This window comes from Elephas maximus, chromosome 17 (genome assembly GCF_024166365.1).
Source record: "Elephas maximus indicus isolate mEleMax1 chromosome 17, mEleMax1 primary haplotype, whole genome shotgun sequence".
NCBI classification, from domain to species: Eukaryota; Metazoa; Chordata; class Mammalia; order Proboscidea; family Elephantidae; genus Elephas; species Elephas maximus.
This window is the reverse complement of record NC_064835.1, coordinates 84401842-84423571: the sequence shown is the minus strand read 5'-3', so window position 1 is coordinate 84423571 and position 21730 is coordinate 84401842. Positions and strand designations below refer to the sequence as shown.

The 21730-nt window shown below is 46.4% G+C and overlaps 1 protein-coding gene and 1 non-coding gene across 10 annotated transcripts in view; both read right to left on the bottom strand.

Moving 5' to 3' along the window:
* The window catches only part of RFX8 (regulatory factor X8), a 78869-nt gene that overhangs the window by 8573 nt on the left and 48566 nt on the right, over positions 1-21730 (bottom strand). For 2 of the 9 annotated variants that reach the window (XM_049856321.1, XM_049856322.1), the window contains exons 6-10: positions 20143-20253; positions 19466-19543; positions 16547-16660; positions 2218-2332; positions 942-1243 (exon numbers count right to left, since the gene is read on the bottom strand). In XM_049856321.1, the coding sequence (XP_049712278.1) occupies positions 942-1243; positions 2218-2332; positions 16547-16660; positions 19466-19543; positions 20143-20253 (720 nt within the window). Of the gene's footprint in view, positions 1-941; positions 1435-2217; positions 2333-8262; positions 10223-11876; positions 16661-19465; positions 19544-20142; positions 20254-21730 lie in introns of those variants that run through there. The other 7 variants (XM_049856323.1, XM_049856327.1, XM_049856325.1 and 4 more) reach the window with 6 other exon arrangements.
* TRNAR-CCU (transfer RNA arginine (anticodon CCU)) lies at positions 20802-20872 on the bottom strand. Its single transcript has one exon. It is a non-coding gene; the product is annotated as a tRNA-Arg (tRNA).

Below are 21730 nucleotides of genomic sequence, written 5' to 3'. Positions count from 1 at the left end.
GACCTACCAACCTTTTGGTTAGCAGCCAAGCTCTTAACTACTGTGCCATCAGGCCTCCAAAACAAACATAACCAAACCCGTTGCCATCAAGTCAATTCTAACTCATAGCAACCTTAGAGAAGGGTATGTATTAAAAAGCCAAACTTGTTGCCATTGAGTAGATTTCAACACATAGCGACTCTAAAGGACAGAGTAGAACTGTTCCATAGGGTTTCCAAAGAGCGGCTGGTAGATTCGAACTGCTGACCTTATGGTTAGCAGCTGTTGCTCTTAACCACTACACTACCAGGGCTTCAAAGGGTATATACAAAAAAAAAAAAGAAAAGAAAAAAGCCAAACCTGTTGGCATCGAGTTGATCCTGACTCATAGCGACCCTATAGTACAGAGTAGAACTGCCCTATAGAGTTTCCAAGGAGCACCTGGTGGATTCAAACTGCCGACGTTTTGGTTAGCAGCTGTAGCACTTAACCACTATACCACCAGGGTTTCCAAAGGGTATATAGTAAATGCTAAATAAATAGCAACCTTCATTTTTATTTTTCAAGATGTACCCCTGTTCAATCTTTGCAAGTTGTTTTCTACTCAGGCTCCTCCGTGTTCCCTTTCTTTAAACTCTAGGGGCATTTCAAGTCCATACCACCCCGTTTAGCAGCTAGTAGTCTTCAATTGCTTCGTTAGTGTAACCACGGCAGCTAGATGGTGAGCAATCCAAACATTCCCCATCTCTAATCGTGCCAGGCACGTGTCAGTGCTCTGCAAACATCAGCCGGCCATGGTCAACATATAAGCTGTTCTAATCACCCCTAGCAAAGTCCCGACAGCAAAGATGGTTCTAAAACTCAGTTCTTGCACAATGTGATCTTTATGGGTCTCCTATCCACCTTTGAGTTCTTACTCTCTAGAAACAACTATATGGAAATTGGGGTCCTGGGGGCTCTACCTGATTGCCCGTGGCAGTGTCCACAAGGAAGCCCAGGACCCTGAGTGTCATGCTGCTCAAGCCTGCGGCACACCAGCTCTGGCTCGTGTGTTTCAGCATCAGCTGGGGCGGTTCCCCACGTGGGCTTTCACACTCCTGAGTTGGTGAAGAATCTGGAGGGTAGAAAAGCGCCTGGTGTGGCTGGATGAGAGACTGGTCATCTGACAGCACTTCGTCGAGATTCTCCACGTCCTCCTCTACACTTGACTGAAGCACGTGAATCACATATTCCAAAAGCAGCAAGTGAAACAGATGCCAGGAGCCTACATTTAGAGAGCGACCAAAAATGAAAAGACAGGCAGATACATAAAAAAATCTCTGCGGAAATGACAGCTTTTCTGGGGCTTTTACCTCCTGTTTACCAGAGATACATTCCTGTAGTCGATCCCAAAGGGGCCGGTGGGGTCAGTCATGAGGGCAGCATTCCACACCCAGAGAACCCGAGCCAGGGCAGCTTTTGGACAGAAAGAAAACCAAACCCCAAACAAACCAGGTGCTGTTGAGTTGATTTTGACCCATGACAACCCCATGTGCGTCAGAATAGAACTATGATCCCCCATGGGGTTTTCAATGGCTGATTTTTCGGAAGTAAGTAGTCAGGCCTTTCTTCTGAGGCTCATCTGGGTGGACTCAAGCTGCCACCCTTTTGGTTAGCAGCCATTTGCACCACCCAGGGACTACTTCATTATTTCCACCACCTACATACAATGGTGACTTTATCAGTTGTTATTCCCCAAAGTTAAATGGGAGTACCCCCAAGATTGCATTTTCCTTCCGCCTCCATTGTCTCCCTTGGTGCTTTGCTCAAAATGTCACAAAGAACATAATTCAAAAACAAGGGGACGCGTCCTACTTGTTCAACAATGATGGAATGGGTGAATGAAACATGGTTCCCCTATTTAATGGACCATCGTGTTGCTGTTAAAAAAAAAAAAAAAGATTACTACGGTTTTGTCTGGTTTTCTGTATCTACGTTTTATTTTATACTAAAAGGTTAAAAACAATGACTGCAGATTCTATATAAAACCCACTGCCGTCAAGTCAATTCAGACTCATAGCGACCCTATAGGACAGAGTAGAACTGCACCATAGGGTTTCCAAGGAGTGGCTGGTGGATTCGACCTGCCAACTTTTTGGTTAGCAGCCAAGCTCTTAACATAGCAATATGGAAAACACTTATGAGATAATAATGTCTTCAAAGGGTAGAGTACAAATTTTTTTTTGTCCTCTGACTTACCGAAACTGTCCCTGTGGCAGAGGGTCATAGCTTTGCTCACGGCAGTGAGGAGGAAGTTCCATCTTAGCTGGAAGCTGGCAGCCAATTTGATAAACTCCTCTTTGCTTCCGCTTGCCTATTAAATTTTTGTGAGAAAAAATGCTGGGGTTGATGAAAAAGTAGAACAGTGTGTTTTCCACTGCACACGTTTGTCAGGAACAGAAATTTTGAAAGGGCCAGGCGAGAAGAGGAAGACAAACAACGTTAGGGACGAGGACTGAGGCCGCGCTCCTGAGGGGCCTGTTCCTGGTCTTGCTCCGTCGCCTGTGGAGATGATTCCAGGGCATACCCTTTGAAGTGGGGGGAGAGAGAAGGGAGGGGGAAGACTGACCTACTTTTTAAAATCCCCACACGGCTTTTAAAAAGAGGTCACTTGTCAAGCACAGCAGAGAAACCCTGCAGGGGCAGACCCCGGTCTGCCTGGAAATGGCTACAGAACTGGTGGCTGTTTCACACTGGCGCTCCTGTGTGCTACGTCTGATTATGAAAAGCGGCACAGGATTCCAACAGAATGGAAATGAACAGTGTTTATTTCAAAACTGACCGCTGCACGTGGAAATGATCACGGGATCCCCAGTACTGCCACTGCCTCCAGCGGAAAGAGGTCTGAAGAGCACTACTAACAAGGTTCCTCTATATGCGGACCAAGACATTCCCTCTACCTAGGTTTACTTGGGTCATACTCTAAAATTTACTACCCAAAAACTAGTTGCCGTCAAGTAGACTCTGACTCGTGGCGACCCCGTGTACGTAGAACTGTGCTCTATAGGGCTTTCAATGGCTGATTTTTCAGAAGGTGATCCCCAGGCCTTTCCTCTGAGGCACCTCTCGGCAGACTCAAACCTCTACCCTTTTGGCTAGCAGCGAACCGTGTTAAACACTTGTACCACCCAAACCCAAACTGAACCCATTGCGTCGAGTCAATTCTGACTCATGGCGACCCCATGTGTATCAGAGTAAAACTGATCCATAGGGTTTTCTTAGCTGTAATCTTTACAGAAGCAGATTGCCAGGTCTTTCTTCTGTGGAGCTGCTGGGTGGAACTGCCAACCTTTGGGTTAGTAGTCAAGCACAAACTGCTGGCGCCCACCAAATCAAAAAATAACCAAACCCATTGCCAGTGAGTTGATTCCAACTCATGGCGACTCCCTGTGTTACAGAGTAGAACTGCTCCATAGGGTTTTCTTGGCTGTAATCTTTGTGGAAGTAGGTCGCCAGGCCTTTCTTCCACAGTGCTGTTGGGTGGGTTCGAACCGCCAACCTGCTGGTTAGTAGTCAAGTGTAGACTGTGTATATCACCCAGGGACCTTTTCCACTACAAACCAATGGAATCAGGTAAACTCCAAATGCCATTGCTGAAATGGATGCCCCTGAAACCTCTTCTAATCCAATGCTCTGTGGCCCGCCCACTCGGCTCGAAAGCTTTTCTTTGAGGAAGAGATGTAGAGACTGGTTGTGCTTCTCTTCCCTTCTGTTCCCGTTGGCAGGGAACACATAACGTACAGAGCATTTCCTGAGCTTTGGGCGGGTCTGAGCCCCTGGCAGCACCGTCCTCCTCCACCTTCTAAACCCTGGTTTCTTACCAGCTGAAACGGGGCTCTCAGGGGAGCCCTGATGTTCAACGGAGGATTTTAAGTTGAAGGGACAATGAGCGTACCAAAAGCACATGGGAACCCTCTAAGATTATTGGGAGGGTCGTGCTGGACGCTCAGAGAGAGCTCTCTCTGCACAAATGTTTAGACATGGACCCTAGCTGCACCAGGCCTCTTCTCATCTTCCCACAGTGGGGCACTTCCTGGTCCTCCATTGAAAAATTACTCCTGGGCCCAAAGTGCATGAGAACTGTGAGAGGGAAACACGTGACCAAGGTGAACACTTCCTGGTCCTTCATTGAGAAATTACTCCTGGCCCCGAAGTGCACAAGAACCATGAGAAGGAAACGCATGACCAAGGTCAGCACTTCCCTCTGCTAGCGTGCTACCAGATGCTCACAACTGACGCCATTAGTCATCTCTGACAAGCCCAAGGGCTTATGTTTTAATAGCCTGAGTATTTTACTGACAATAGTCTTTTTTTTAATCAGCTAAGCTATTTTTACAAAAGCAAGCCCTTCAAAGGCACGCAGTTACAAAAACACCATTTTTCTAACATGCCTCATTTGTGGAGGCTGAAGGTAGGGTGATGGAGGCTCGGGAAACGTGTAGTATTATATGGTTTAAATATAGGACGAGACTCTCGGGCTGATTCTACCAGGATTTGTATTAATGAGCTCTGTGGGCTTATCTGGAAGCCCTGGTAGGGTAGTGGATAAGAGCTACAACGGCTAACCAAAAGGTAGAAAGTTCAAATCCACCAGGGGCTCCTTAGAAACTCTATGGGGGCAATTCTAAGGCGCTCCTTAGAAACTCTATGGGGGCAATTCACTATGAGTCGGAATTGACTCGATGGCAATGGGTTTTTTTTTTTTTTTTTTGGTGGGCTTATCTTGGTTAAAGTGATAGGCTGAGTGAGAATTCAAAACAAGTAACCACCTACTGAAAGCCTCTGTCAGTGATGGTTTGTACCCCTTCAGCTATCACATGAACACAGGTCTTGGCAGCAGTGCAATTCTAGGCAGGTTGCTGCTGTTATAACTAAGTCACACTTAACACCAAAAAGGAGGACTGAAAACCATACAGTAGCTGGGATGGTTACATTCAAGAAGCAGAGAATGGAAAGAGACAATTAGCAAAGGTTGGAACCGACTGTCAAGCTCCTTTCTGAGTTTTCAATTCACCTCTATGAGGTGGGGAAACCCTGGTGGCTTAGTGGTTAAGAGCTATGGCTGCTAACCAAAAGATCTACAGTTCAAATCCACCAGGTGCTCTTTGAAAACCCTACAGAGCAGTTCCACTCTGTTCTATAGCATCACTAAGAGTCAGAATTGACTCAACAGCAATGGGTTTGGTTTTTTTTGGTCTGTGAGGTGGACGACTCCCAAGACTCCTGCAGTCTTCATGTACTCATTAATTATTTCTGCCCTTTACCTAGACTGAGAGGACAGTGGTCCTGACAAGGCCAGGCTGCCATGGGAAATGGGAGTGGCAGAAACATGGCCAGAGGCTTAAGGGAGGAAGCGGAAGCGGAAGTCCTATTCCTGGTACCTGGGCTCTCGGAATCTCAGCTCTCTGACACAAGCTCTCTCCTCCAGATTTGTCCATTTCTTCTTCCCTAAACAGGCCTTCCATCCTTCCACGTGCTCACTTCTCACACAGTGCTCTCTCCGGCGTGCCTGCTTCCCTTTCTCAGCTTATTTTAACGCTACCCCCCTTCACGTCCCAGAGTAAGTCCCAGGCTTCCCCAACTGCTTTATTCTTCAGGGGAGACGACGCCTCAAAATGTCAGAGACCCACAGCCCCCAGCTCCCTGCCCTGCTCGCCGGTGACAGGGATGCAGCGACTTCATCTGAAGCATTCTCAGCGCTTTAAGGTGTGACTGTGGATGAAGATGATGAAAAACAAGCCAAGAGACCCCGCTGAAGTAACTCCCCAGTGGCGCCTTGATCAGAAGGGCCAAACCCACGCAGATCGACAACCAGTTCATCTTTGATTTTGAAAGCAAACCAGGCACTTTCCTGGAACGTGTCTGAGAACACCCAGAAAACTGCCTTCCTTCCCAGCCAGATGAAACCTCCTCCGCGTACCCGCTTGGTGCAGACACGTGCTTATGTGCACCTGTGCATGCACGTTCACTCAGGCATGCATCCACTCACCTGCACACACACATGCTCACTTGCACACACACATTTACCTGTGCACGCATCCACTCACCTGCACACACACATTTACCTGTGCACACATACACTCACATGCACACACACATGCTCCCTTGCACACACAGGTTTACCTGTGGATGCATGTTCACCCATGCACACACACACTCACTTGCATACACACAGGCTCACCTGCACGCACACATTTACCTGTGCATGCATCCACTCACCTGCACACACACAGGCTCACTTGCACACACAGGTTTACTTGTGAACACACGTTCACCCAGGCACACATACACTCACCTGCACACACATACACTCACCTGCACACACACAGGCTCACCTGCACACACAGGTTTACCTGTGAACGCACATTCACCCATGCACACATACACTCACACGCACACAGGCTCACTTGCACACACAGGTTTACCTGTGAATGCATGTTCACCCAGGCACACATACACTCACCTGCACACACAGTTTTACCTGTGAACGCACATTCACCCACGCACACATACACTCGCTTGCACACACACAGGCTCACCTGCACACATTCACTTGTGCATGCATACACTCACCTGCACACACATACACTCACTTACACACACACAGGCTCACTTGCACACGTACATTCACCTATGCACGCATGTTCACCCATGCACACATATGCCCACCTGCACACACACAGGCTTACTCGCACACACAGGTTTACACTCAACTGTGCGCACACATGTTCAGCTGCACACATGCTTACCCACACACCACACATGCTCACCCACACACAGGCACTCACACGTGCTCACCTGTGGTCACCCACACACACACTTACCCACACACTCACCTACACATACTCTACCCATGTATACCCATGTTCACCCATGCACATACATGCTCACCTGTGCACACACTCACCAGCACACCACGCACACACACACACATGCACACACTTGCATGCTATGCCTGTTCTCTGAGTCTTGCCTTGCTTCAAAATCGAGAAGTCGCTGCCCTGCCCTTCACAGCCACGCAAGCCATGAACGGCTCTAGAGAAACTTCTTTTTTGTACCACAAGGCAATGGATCTTGCTAAAATGATCGACACCCACTCCTTCCCTTTAAAAAAAACTCATTTTTGTACCTGGAAGACAAACACTTGGAGATTCGAAGACAGACAATTTAGGAATACCCTGAGATCTGCTGATGTTCCCAGCAAAGAAATCAAACTGCTTAAACCTATAAAGAAACAGAGGAAAACACACACAAAGATGGCTTGCCACCTAGCAGAGTTTTTCTGCGTATTTGTATGCTATGTAACCTAGGAACAGCTTCTACACGATAATAGTTCAAAGGAATTCCCTACGGCCTCCCATTAATTCCGAAGACAAAGGATGGATTCTAACAGCTGGTTTTGTCACGTCTGTGGTCATTTAGTTCCTAGTCTTGTGGTTATGCCTGTTGCTAAGCACCTCTGCCACCTGTTGAAACGGAAAGAAGTACTTTGAAATAAAAACCACACCTTGTAATTATACAGAACCTGTCTTCAAATGAGCTCATTGCACAGGTCAGACATGACCTCACCTATCCTTGCCATGTTCAAAAGAGGCGTAAATGCCATGTAACTGATGGTGGAAATTAAGGCAGCTGAGAGAGTGAAGTGCTTTGCCTGGGGTTAAACACTCAGTTGGTGCTGACCTACGGGTGGGACCCCAATGTGTGTGACATCAGGTCTTGGATCCTTCACCTGGGCAGGCAACACCGAGGGTGTACTAGAACAGCCCAACATTTAGAATGCCACTGTATACCAGACACGGTTTAGAAAACCAAGTAGGTTGCTGTGGCTGTGAGCTGAGGCTTGGCCAATGTTGGGCAGTGTTCAGGGGCTCCTGTGTCCCTGCTGGGCTCAGCACCATCTTGGGCTGGAAGGACATACAAGGAGTCCTGGCAGGCTGGCTGGTGGTCTTGCAGATACCTTGGGGAGCACATACCCTCCTGGGGCCCCCCGGGCTTTGACTAGGGGCAAGACCAGGGCTTGGGTGGCTGTCTGGGACTTTGGGGGAAGCCAGTGACTTGGGAGGAGGATCTTTTGGGAACTTAATGTTCAGAATTGCTGTCTGTAGCCCTTAGCCTGCTGGCTTAAGTGTTAACCTTCTGGATGCTGTATTGGTTCGAGGTGGAGGGTCCTAGGGGGGATCTGAGACAGCCAGGGGAATGGGCGGGGGGGGGTGGTGCGGAGAGCTAATCTCAAGACAGGAGGGTAGGCCTGGGCAGAGGCTGTTTATGAGCTGTAATGACGGACATATTTTAATAACTGGTACAGCCCTACTTAAAGGTCAAAGAAAGAGAAGGGGATAATTTATTGTTGTCACCACTGTGTAGTCCTGAATCCATGTACCCATTCAGGCAATGGATACTTACAGAAGTGCTACTGTGTGCCAGCCAGCAGGCTGGGCTTATCACGACGGACAGGACAAGTGACAACCTAAAGGAGCTCACAGGTTACTGGGAGGCAGCTTTATACACAACTGAGTGTGCCAGGATGGGGTTATGTCCACAAGGGAGACGTGATTAAATCTTCCTGGGGCATCTTGGTGGGAGGGTCTGCAAAGTGAATCCCGGGGAGCCCAGCATACTGGCATTAACAATCAGGCAAAGGCCAGAACTTTCTGCCCCTTGCCTAGAGCTTGGCCCTTAATCGAGGAGGAGAGGATCTTTACTGGCCTTCAGCTGCCCTCCAGAAGCAGCTCCCTGGCTCCACCGCCCACCCCCAGTGACATTTCCTTCCTTCCTTTTCTCACTACTTCTACACGGGGAGGTAGCCATGCCGTCAGCCAGCTCTCCACGCTCTCTGGGGAAGGGAGATTTTTTTCATGAAAAATTAATTAGAATTACCAGCTGGCAAAGGCTAAGAATATCCACACGCTTAGTATCACTTGTTGGTAAGATAGTGAAGTATAGTGAAAGCACAATTATTAAACTTCATGTTATTAAAAGTAACGCTTGGTGATGCTAAGAGTAATGATGGCAGAGGCTGGCAAGGCAGAGGGCTAACTAAGTCCAACTCAGACATGATGGAAGAGACGCTGTTGAATCTGTGCAGGTACAAGATGGATATACCCCCAATTTTTTTTTTCAAGTGAGACATTCCAGGTTGATTTCCAGAAATTAATATCGTCAAGCAACAACCGCACTCGTGTGCCCATTCATTTGCTAAACAAATATGTATTAGCATAGCCATGTTGGGCATTTGGGTAGGCCCTAGGAGACCAGGGCCACCAAGTGTTCCTGGGGCATTCATTGCTCCCTGCAGAAAAAGATGTGTGAGCAGATAAATTACAACAAACCAGATAAACCAAAAAACCCAAACTTGTTGCCTTTGAGTCTATCCCAACTCCAGCTCAGTTTACAGAGTAGAACTGAGCTCCACAGGGTTTTCTTGGCTATAGTCTTTACAGAAGCAGATTGCCAGGCATTTCTTTCATGGAGCTGCTGAGTGGGACTGCCAACCTTTAGGTTAGCAGTGGAGCACAAAATCAAAAAATAACCCAAATCAAAAAATAACGAAACCCATTGCCAGTGAGTAGATTTCAACTCATGGCAACTCCTTACGTTACAGAGTAGAGCTGCTCCGTAGGGTTTTCTTGGCTATAATCTACATGGAAGTAGATCGCCAGGTTTTTCTTTCATGGTACTGTTGGATGGGTTCAGACCTCCAACGTTTAGGTTAGAAATTGAGTGTAAACCACCCACACCCAAACAAACCCAAACCCACTGCTGTTGAATTGATTCTGACTCATAAAGACCCTATAGGACAGAGTAGAACTGACACATGGGGTTTCCAAGGAGGAGCTGATGGACTCGAACTGCTGACCTTTTGGTTAGCAGCTGAGCTCTGAACCACTATGCCACCAGTGCTCCCAGGAACATTTAAGTGATAATATCGAAGAGTAAATAATGTTCTGCTTTCTATTAAGAAATCCCTACATTAGTGATGGCCATGCTAGGCCCAAGCATAGACCAAACACTTAATGATACAGAAAGCTGCAGAAGAGAAATTACATTTCATCTCTGTGTTGTTCTGTAGTTCATCCACGTCCACGGAGCTAGTCGGCAGGGCTTTCTCAGAAATACCCAAAGTGCCTTGGCTGATGATGGCACGTAGATCCGACTTCAAAATGTTGACTCTCCTGTTATTTCTCAGCACCGATCTCATAGTCTAAAGGTGATGGAAAAGCACGAGACTGCTCTTCATTTTACCTTTGCTGAGCCCCCTCCCCGAATTACCAAGAGTTCTTGTTTAAGGAGAAAGAAAAGTGAATCTGGGTATTACCCATGACAATGGAATCCTATGTGACAACTGAAATGTCCAAACGTCACCCATTCTAGAATTTGTCTTTCTGAAAATGGTCATCAGAAGGCCCCTGGTCAGGTGTCTTTGGGGCTATCGGGATGCTGCGGCTCCCCCTCTCCATGTTTTAATTTCTCTGCACCCCACCCAACAAGACTAAATCACTCAAGAGAGGAAAACCGTGAGTGATGGGTCGCCTGCAAGGAAGACTGGGGCCCCGAAGGAACAACTGAGTTGACTGATCCCTGTGGGATTCGGGAGCTGTCTCTGTCCTTTCCTACTGGGAACTTTGGACCGTGAACTTAGCCTCTGTGAGCTGACATCCTCAGCTGTTAAATGGGGATAAGCTAGTCCCTTATGGTTTTTGGGGGCATAGTAGGAGCACTTGGTCATCCTCACAGCAGCCCCATGCGTAGGCATTATGTCTACCCATAGCTGTGGGGTTGATTCTGACTCATCGCAACCCCACGTGTGTCAGGATAGAACTGTGCTCCACAGGGTTTTCAGTGACTGATTTTTCAGAAGTAGATGGCCAGGCCTTTCTTCCGAGCTGCCTCTGGGTAAACTGGAGCCTCCAACCTTTCAGTTAGCAGCCGAGCACCACCCAGGGCCTCCAGGCGCTGTTATCCCCCCATTTTACAGATGAGGAAGCTGAGGACACGTGGAGTGTTAAGTAAGCTTTCCCAAACAACAGGCAGTGTGGCACTTCGGTTGTGTTGAGATGAGGATCTTGCTGCCCGGCGAGTGCCAGGGCTGACCGAGTCACAAACGTGTAAGAACTGGAGATTGGGCCTGGGCCCTGAGCGTGCAGGGCGGTGTGACAGTCCCAGTGAAATTCCAGTCTGGGGAGAGTCCTGTGCTGGGAAGGTGGAGACAGGTAAACACAAGGCCCGGGTGAGTCCCCCTCAGCTGAGACTGATTTGTAGCCGAGTGACAGTCCCCTCTCTCTGTCCTGCCCTGGTGCCCATAGGATTTCAGAGCAGACTCCTGGTGTCCACGTGCCAGTATCTTAGAATCCTTTTTCAATCCTTCTCTACCTTCCTTTAAAACTGAAGCTACGAAATGACTCAGAGTGGAAAGATTGGGGCTGAGGAACACGGCTGCCTGAACACACAGGGTCAACAGGACCTTGTGCAGTGTAATGGGGCCTGTCTGACCTAGGCTCTGCTATGATGGCCTTTCACCTCTGACCCCTGCCAGCCCCGTGAGGGCACCTCTGTGGGGCCTCCGACTGGCAGCTTTAAAACTACCTGTTTGCCCTGCTTTCTCCTATACCCAGAGGGAGATCTGAAGATGGGAGCCTCTCTGTTGAGTGGAGGAGAGAGGTGAGTCTTTAGCTCAGGGCGGGTCGGCCCTCAAGGCCTTCCCAGCGAGTGCCAACGAGGTCCTGACACCTGCTGTCACATGCGTGGGAGCCCCTCCCTGAGGGTGCTACCACCTGCTCTTAGGAGATACTTGCAGCTCTTAGTTTTCACTTCAGGAAATGGCTTTGTTCCCTGCGGTCTGGTTGGCTGACACCTACCTTTGCCATGTTGGAAAGGTATGTCTTTCTTCTCAGTCTTTTGACAAACACAGTAACTTCTGTTAAGAACAATACACATGGCCATTACTGATACTGTAACTTCCAATTCCTACGAATGAACGCAGGGAAGGGGTGGTGCACGTGGATCAGTGGAGAACTGCAAGGGCAGGTGAACTTGCCTTCCACAGAGTGAGGCCTCCTGGTCAAAGCCGCCCCATAGTCAGAGCATCCTCACCTACATGCTGTCCGCCAGCCCCTTCCCAAGTGGCCAGCAAAGATTACGGCGGAGGCCATTTGACTGAAACATCCCCATGTCTGTAAAAAGTACGTGATCCCAGCATCCGGCATGATTGCTCAAAGGAGCTTAGTTTGCTCATTGTTGCCCAATAACTCCGAGTACCCCTGACTTCCTCACCTCTACTGTGCTGTTCTTGAAAAACAATCAAAGGAATGGATGGGGAAAAAAAAAAAACAAAAACCAAACCAATTGCCATTGAGTCTATTCTGACTCATGGCTACCCCATGTGTGTCAGAGTAGACCTGGGCTCCAAGAGGTTTTCGATGGCTGATTTTTCAAAGTAGATTACCAGGCCTTTTGTCCAAGGCACCTCTGTGTGGACTCAAACCCCAACCTGGTGGTTAGCAGCCAAGTGCTTTAAGCATTTGTACCAGTCAGGGACTCCACAAGATGGGGGGGGAAGATAAAAAGAAAACATGGGAGCGGGGAGCTTTCCTCTGAAACGTGCCCATCCATTCATTTGACAAATATTTACAAGAGGTCAGCCTGTACCAGGTCTTTGTTCAGTAAATGTTGGCTGAGCTCATGGATAAAGGAGAGCTGCCTATACTCTCAAGGGACTCCCTCCCTAGAGAATGGCTCTCAAGATATGCAAACGTCTTTCTAACAGCAAGGTACGTGCCCCTTCCGAAATGTGGGTTTAGGAAAAGGAGAAGCCTGTTAGGAAGAAGGTATCTGGAAGGCTTCGTTTAGAGGGTGACATTTAATCTGGGCATTAACCTTTAAGTAGGAGTTAGCCAGGGCAATGAGGGTGGAGAACGAGGAGGCAGTCCAGGCCCAGGGAACAGCAATATGAGCCAGAGAACTACCTGCTGGCCGTCCTCAGAAAACTGATTTATAAGGGAGAGCACTGGGCATGGCCAGCCATACGGGGTCATTTTCTCTCTTTCCTGTAGAACAGTCAGCAGCATCTTTTCCACATCTCTGACCCCTTACCAAAAAAGCAAACCAGATGCCGTAGAGTCAATTCCAACACATGGCAACCCCATGTGTGCAGGGTACAATTGCTCCTCAAGGTTTTCAAGGCTGTGCTCTTTCGGGAGCAGATTGCCAGGCCTTTCTTCTGAGGTACTGCTCAGTGGGTTCAAACTGCCAACCTTTTGGTTTGTAATTGGGCACTTAACTGTCTGCACAACCCAGGGACTTCTCCAACTCCTTGTTGTTGTTAGGTGCCATCGAGTTGGTTCCGACTGATAGCGACCCTATGCACAACGGAACGAAACACTGCCTGGTCCTGTGCCACGCTTACAATTGTTGTGCTTCAGCTCATTGTTGCAATCACTGTCAATCCACCTCACTGAGTGTCTTCCTCTTTTCTGCTGACTTTGTACTTCGCCAAGCATGATATCCTTCTCCAGGGACTGATCCCTCCTTACAACATGTCCAAAGTATGTAAGACGCAGTCTCGCCATCCTTGCTTCTGAAGAGCATTCGGTTGTACTTCTTCCAAGACAGATCTGTTCATTCTTTTGGCAGTCCATGGTATATTTAATATTCTTTGCCAACACCACAATTCAAAGGCGTCAACTCTTCTTCAGTCTTCCTTATTCATTGTCCAGCTTTCACATGAATATGATGTGATTGAAAATACCATGGCTTGGGTCAGGCACACCTTAGTCTTCAAGGTGACATCTTAACTTTTCAACACTTTAAAGAAGTCTTTTGCACCTCAACACAAAGAAACAAAAATCCTCACAACTGGATCAATAAACAACATTATGATAAATGGAGAAAAAATTGAAGTTGTCAAGGATTTCACTTTACTTGGATTCACAATCAACAGCCATGGAGGCAGTAGTTAAGAAATCAGATGATGTATTGCATTGGGAAAATCTGCAGCAAAAGACCACTTTAAAGTGTTAAAAAGCAAAGGTGTCACTTTGAGGACTAAGGTGCCCCTGGCCCAAGCCATAGTATTTTCAATAGCTTCATATGCATGCAAAAGCTGGACAATGAATAAGAAAGAATGAAGAAGAATTGATGGCTTTGAATTACGGAGTTGGCGAAGAATACTGACTACACCATGGACTGCCAGAAGAAAGACAAATGTGTCTTGGAAGAAGTAAAGCCAGCATGCTTCTTAGAAGGGAGGATGTTAAGACTTTGTCTCAAGTACTTTGGACATGTTATCAGGAGAGACCAGTCCCTGGAGAAGGACATCATGCTTGGTAAACTAGAAAAAGAGGACGACCCTCAACAAGATGGATTGATGCAGTGGCTGCAACAATGGGCTCGAACATAGCAATGATTGTGAGGATGGCGCAGGACCAAGCAGTGTTGCGTTCCGTTGTACATGGCGTCGCTATCAGTTGGAATTGACTCGACAACACCTAACAACGAGAGGGGACAGGTAAACAGTGTGTGGAAGGATCAGCGCAAGAATCCATCATGGCACTAAAGAAAAGGTTCGCCAGTCTCAACGGGTCAGGCCGTATGGACTGCAGTCTAGCACAGGAGGGGAAAGTAAGTCATTCAGCAGCTGAAAGGAGCTGCCCCAGTTTGAAAGCCAGACATTCTTACACTCCTACAGATCTTGCTTATTCTGTTCATTGAAACCCACCTTTGAGTTTAGAGATCTGTAAGAGGGCTGGGAAGCCTTCCAAAGCATTCAGCAGCCACAGCTTAAAGTTCTTACTAAACAGCCTGACAGACTTCAGGTACTGAATAGGAACATCTTCCAAAAAGTCGTGCAGGAGGGTGTCCTCAATTCCCTGAAACAGAAGTCACACGGCACCATGTGTCGGCTGGTTAGTGCAAACCTGAAACCAAGCCACTGCTGTCAAGTCGATTCTGACTCACAGTGACCCTGTAGGACAGGGCAGAACCGCCCCCTAGGGCTTCCAAGGAGTGGCTGGTGGGTTCCAACTGCCAACTTTTTGGTTAGCAGCCAAGCTCTTAGCCACTGCGCCACCAGGACCCCAGTGCAGGTACCCTCTGGTTACAAGTGCCAAAGGACATGTGTGCCGCAGACTCAGGTGTCTGCAGCGACTGAGCAGACCACAAAAACTCTGAGAGAGGCCCCTAACTGGCCTGCAGGGGCAGCTACCACCCAGCCCAAACTAATCGTTATCACGTAGGAAATCAGGCTGGTGTGGCCAGAATTCGAATTTTTTTTTCAAACATTTAAAAATATGGATAATTGATTAAAATTAAAAACTAACAAAGAAACAACACTGGTGCCAGGCAATACAAAGTTAGGGTTGAACCGAGCCTCCCGTGTTCAAGTTTTGTGTTAAGAATCTTGAAAGCACTACATTATTTCCTAAAAAAAATAAGATGAAAGATGAGGTTCAAGACTAGTAGAAGGAGGATAGATTTTCACCACAGAAATGATATATTCTTGATGACCCAAATAAAATAATTTATTTAGATATTGTTGTTGTTAGGAGCCGTCGAGCTGGTTCCGACTCATAGCAACCCATGTACAAAACAACAAAACCCTGCCTGGTCCTGTGCCACCTTCACATTCGTTGCTATGCTTGAGCCCATCATTCAGCCACTGTGTCAGTCCATCTCGTTGAGAGTCTTCCTCTCTTTCGCTGACCCGCACTTTACCAAGCATGATGTCCTTCTCCAGGGACTGGTCCCTCCTGCTAACATGTCCAGAGTACTGAGACAAAGTCTTGCCATCCTCACTTCCTGGCTATGCTTCTTCCAAGACAGATTTGTTCGTTCTTTTGGCAGTCCATGGTACGTACAGTCAATATTCTTCACCAATACCATAATTCAAAGGCATCAGTTCTTCTTCCGTCTTCCTCATTCATTGTCTAGCTTTCACACGCATATGAGACAACTGAAAATCGTCTATCTAGAGACAGACCTTTAAAGAAAATCCTGGCAATCAAAATTTCAAAGCAATTATTTCAACTACTCATTTTTAAAATATTCTTTTGTTGAAGTTGCCCAGGAAAGAAATTTGACTTAGTTCAGGATTCATCGGATCTAGAATCACAGGCCACCACGTGTGTTGGCTTTTTCTTTACCTGAGGTAACACAGACATTGACTGGATTCAAAATGAAAAGCTGGATTTAGGCAGAGATCAAAAGGCTCACGGTCCATCAACCCCACTATCTACTCCATACAGAGCTTGAAGTCCATGGAGATTGCAGAGGTGAGGAGGGCTGTGGTTGTGACCTGAGCATTAGGGTTTCCCTAAAAGAGGATAAACCAAAACCAAACCCACTGCCATCGAGTCTGACTCATAGCGACCCTATAGGACAGAGTGGAACTAACCCGTAGAGTTTCCAAGGAGCACCTGGCGGATTTGAACTGCTGACCTCTTGGTTAGCAGCCATAGCACTTAACCACTACACCACCAGGGTTTCCCAAAAAGAGGATAGAAGCCAGCAATTCAAACAAACGTCCTCCTACCTTGTACAGCTGTACATCGTAGCATTTTAAGAGTTGGCACACGTCAGGCAATGACATAAACATGACTGTGTCTTGCTGCAGAGATTTCCAGAAAGAAGTCAGAAAATCCCCCACCTGATGTAAATAATAGAACGTATCATCAAAAACTCATTTTGTGCCTAATGAGACTAATTCCCCGTATAATACTTAATCAGCCCCGAATGATAATAGGATTAAGTTTTCTCCCAACTAACGGAAAGCTTTGCCTCTATCAGGTTTCCAAGCTGTATTTTGGAAGCTTTCTTTCTAGCAACCTCTCACGGAGTGCCTGTCAGTTGGATGGGATAATGTGGAACACATTTTCATGAGGAAGTTCTGGAAAGAAAGGTGTTTCTGGCCGCAAGGGGGCTCCTGTTGATTGTAATAGGATGCGGATGGGCCCACAGGGGGCAGACAACAGCTTAGAATAAATGTTCGTTCAATCATTCTTCAGCTCAGAAAGACGTGTAACAGTGTTATCTAAGAAGCCTTCTCCTTGCCATCAGGTCAGAATCCATCTAAGGGTTGTGCAAGCAAAAGGACGAGTGAGAGTCTACATAGGAGCCTTCTTTAAAGACTTCTGTGGACAACTTCCGTTGAGGAACAAAATGGAAGTTTTTTTCTTCTCTCTCCCCCCCCCACCCCGTGTTGACTGTTCAGATTCCATTATAAAATCAGGTGGCCAATCTGAGTTGCCAGGTAACAAAAATGTTTGCCTTCCGGGGATCTCTCCAGACTCAGACATTCTGAGGCGTCACAGTCCAGGTATCTCTTCCCTGACACCAACACCAGTGGACGTGGAGTCAGTCATGACTCATGGAGACCTCATGTGTGTCAGAGTAGAGGTGTGCTCCACAGGGTTTTCAATGCCTGATTTTTCATAAGTAGACCTGTAGGCCTTTCTACTGAGGCGCCTCTGGGTGGATCCGAACTGCCAACCTTTCAGTTAGCAGTCAAGACCATTAGCTGTACTACCGAGGGATTCCTCCTTGACACTAAAAAAAACCAAACTCATTGCCATTGAATCAATTCTGTCTCTTAGTGGCCCTACAGGACAGAGTAGAACTGTCCCATAGGATTTCCAAGGAGTGGCTGGTGGATTTGAACTGCCAACTTTTTGGTTAGCAGCCAAATTCGTAACCACTGTACCATCAGGGCTTCACACACTAGGACCTGCCAATGACTCCAGGCAAGGAGTTTATTCTCATGTGCAATCAAGTATATGAAGGGGAGTTAGGGTCAACTCTTGAGTGACATGAGTATGTATCTCTGATTTGAAATCCTGTTATCAGGGACATTAATTCTAGAGACTTCTCCAAAGAGACTCATAGACATTTAACAAAAAATAGTGTAGTATGATGGTCAGAGTAAAAGTAATCCTCTTACTCTCAGGTTGGTAACTTTAGTGCACGGGCCCTTTAGGATTGGTGGGTCTGGATGAGAGCAATCACAGGATCATCTCTGCTAATTCCCTCACCACCCATAGCCAAAGGTCATCAAATCCTGTTGTGCCCTTTCCAGAAACAGTTCTCTAATCTGTCCCCCTTTCTCTCTGTTGTCACTGTCACTGCTCTAGATCCTCATCATTTCTTACCTTGAGTATGACAAAACCTCCTCACTACCCTCTCTGATCCAGTATGGACCATCTTATGTCACTGACCCCATACTGGCTTGTAAATGAATCAGAACTCCTCGGAGGGCATGAGAGGCCTTTCCTAGCCCCAGCCTACTTTCCCACCCAACTCCGGCTTCTCCCCTTTAGAGATGATGGGTGTAGCCATAGTAACCTTTGAACATCTTGCTGCCTCTGCCTGCACATTGATTTCTACCTGGGATCCTTTCCCACCCCACCTTCTGCACATTGAGCCTCTGCTTTTCCTACCAGAGGCAGCAGCAACATGGCCTCTTTTGGAAGCACTCCCCAGCCTTCTCTGTTACTCTTCCTCTGGGCACCCAGAATATTGTAATTATACTGCTTGTCGAGAACTTGCCATACTGTATCATATTTATGGGCTTATAATGCTCCTTTTACCTCCACACTATAAGCTTCTCAGGCCTTGTGCAGAATATCTTCCTAGCTTCCGAAATGGTGCCAGTTATTAAATAAATATTGGATGAGTGAGTGAAGAAAGGAAGGAATATGTCAGATATCCAAGGTGGGTGGATTTTTACACCATCCCATTTTTATTAAGAGGGTAGGGGCCGTTCTGAACACATCTTGCGTCTCTTTCACTACAATGCTTTACACTGAATGAATATTATCACCAAAAGTTAAATTGTTTACAACACTAAAGCTTCTTGGGAAATCTTTCACTTAAACGTGCACTTGTTTCCCTGGATTTTTTGTTCTGTGCTACGGAAGGTAAAATTCAGAATTACCAAGGCCAATTCTAGAAATAAACCCAATCATCACAATACTCAAGACAAAGCCCTGCTTCTTTTTCAGCCGATTCCGACTCATAGTGACTCTATAGGACAGAGTGGAACTGCCTCACAGGGTTTCCAAGGAGCGGCTGGTGGGTTCCAACTGCCGACCTTTTGGTTAGCAGCTGTAGCTCTTAGCCGCTGTGACACCAGGGCTCTATGCATCCATAAAATAGTTCTTTAGCTTTATTGAAAATTCCAGGGTACATGTTAACAATACTTTATACAAAAACAGCTGGAATCAGGGTCTAAAAAATTTCCGAATTTCTATTTAAAGCATAAAGTTACCAATATTAACACTTTGGAGAATTTCCAAATTATTAGACTGAACAGCAATATCACTTTCAGGAATATTACAAAATCGCAGCATTATAAGCATTTAGTTCAATGGATTGCCCCCAGACACCCCTTGGTCTATTAAAGAAAAATGGTTAATAATGAGTCATAATTGCTTATGTTCTATAGATAAAACCTTACCCTCTCAAGTTCTTGGTTCCTCACAATTTGTAAAATATCTTGACAATAGTTGCGGTATTCATCAGCAAGAAAAGCCATCTAGGAAAGATATGGAAAATTATTCAGCTTGCGAGTCATTTCAAGAATTCAGTGATCCTCATCGATCCTTCTGAAGCCCTCAGAGGCTGCTCTTGTTGGAATCCTGACGTGACAATAGCTGGACTCTTCACCTGGGCCACAGTGATTTTTATTTATATCGAGTAATGCATGCCTCATTGGCCTATAATTTACAGAGCTTTAATTTCAATGTCATAACTCATACAGTTCTGGGTCTGTTCCACCTACTAAAAAGCCACTGACTTTGACACCTTTCTTCCTAAATTATCAATCCCAATTTTCTCCCTCATATTCTCCAGCCCCAATTTCTGCAAAAATCCACACATCTGTTCCCTTCTCTGTAATGGAGGGGCTCTCACTCTGGAAAAGGGTTCCAAATGGAGCCTTTCATAGGACGTGAGCAGAAGACCTGAACTTCTTCACCACCCAACCCAGGAGGGAATGTTGGTTTTCACAGATCTGGGAGAAGGCAAATATTTTCTATCTTGCACAACCATGACCAAAAGCAAAGTAAGAAGACATTTAACGCCCTAAGGATCACAGGGCATGAAACCGTAATCTCCTCCTGTGTGCAAACCTACCATTCTATAGGAGTATTTCTTTGCCAGTTCTTGCTCCCAGAATGGACATCTCCTGAATTCAGGCAAAGGGGGTCCATCTGGGTCTGTCTCTACCGATGAATGGTTTTCAAACTAGAAATCGTTTACACAATGGGTTAGTTCTTTAAAATAAAATGCATTTTATTGCATATAAACCATGTAAAGATCACATTGCTACTATAGGTTCATGTTCTGTGTGACCTTTTATCTGCAGCTCTGGACGCGTTATTGATCCAACAACTTTCATTCCAAATGATTTTGACCTTCCTCTACTCTATAATTCTATAAATGATGGCTGCTAAGGAGCGGTTAGGATTTAATACATTATCAAAATGTATCATTCTTGTGGTATCTATCATAAATACTGTAGAGTTGTTGTTAGCTGCCGTTGAGTTGGCCCCCAACTCACAGCGACCCCACTCACAACAGAATGAGATGCTGCCTTGTCCTGCACCATCCCCACGATTGGCTGCGGATCAGGCGTTTGTGATCCGTAGGGTTGTCATTGGCTGATTTTCAGAAGGAGATCACCAGGCCTTTCCTCCTAGTCCATCTTAGTCTGGAGGCTCCGCTGAAACCTGTTCAGCATCAGAGCAACACGCAAACCACCACTGACAAATGGATAGCGGCTGCCCGTGAGGTGCACTGGCTGGGAATTGAACCCAGATCTCCTGCACAGGAGACAAGAATTCTACCACTGAACCACCAATGCCCCAAACTGTATAGTAAGGTACAATGAAAATCATATCTATAATTAACTTAATGTCACAAATACATTTCTACACCCTTTGTCTATATAATTGTCCCTCCTGAAATAAAACCATACCCTGTCTGGGTCATATGACTGTACATATGTATAAAGATGTTTAGTTGTATCCGAAATTGCAGGGTCATAGTTAACAAGAAAAACGAGGGGCCTAGACTCCCTCGGAGCCCTGGTGGTGCAGTGGTTAAGAGCTTGGCTGCTAACCAAAATGTCGGCAGTTCAGATCCACCAGTCGCTCCTTGGAAACCCTATGGAGGAGTTCTACTTTGTCCTACAGGGTCGCTATGAGTCGGAATAAACTTGAACACATAGCACAACAACAGACCTTCCTTGAGAATAATAAATTACAGAATAGTAAAATGTTTATATCAAGGAGGAGAAAAGGCAACAGAGTAGAAAACAAATCCCACGTTATTCCATTGGTGTTATCCGTGCTCCTGCCCCACCTGTGCAAGAAGACATGATTGTTCCTGGTCTGAACAAACAACGTAGATTTATTTTGGATTATTTTTTCAGGATTAATCCATTACAATAGACCCATTTCCATTACAATAAAGTAGGATGGAATAATTTATGCAAATTGGAAGTTTGGCTGTCAAGTTTTCCATGTTGGACTATGCCTTGATCAAGGGTTTTCCCTTTTATTCTCTCCCCACCTAATGGCTCACGGTGACAGCTCAGTTCCAAGGTGGGTATTTCATCCTTAACTTTCTCAGTTCTTAAACACTAGAGCCTCACTCACATCTTGCTCAGTAGAATCGTTCATGTGCGTTGACTGTGTTATGTTTTTTGTTTATAAACCAC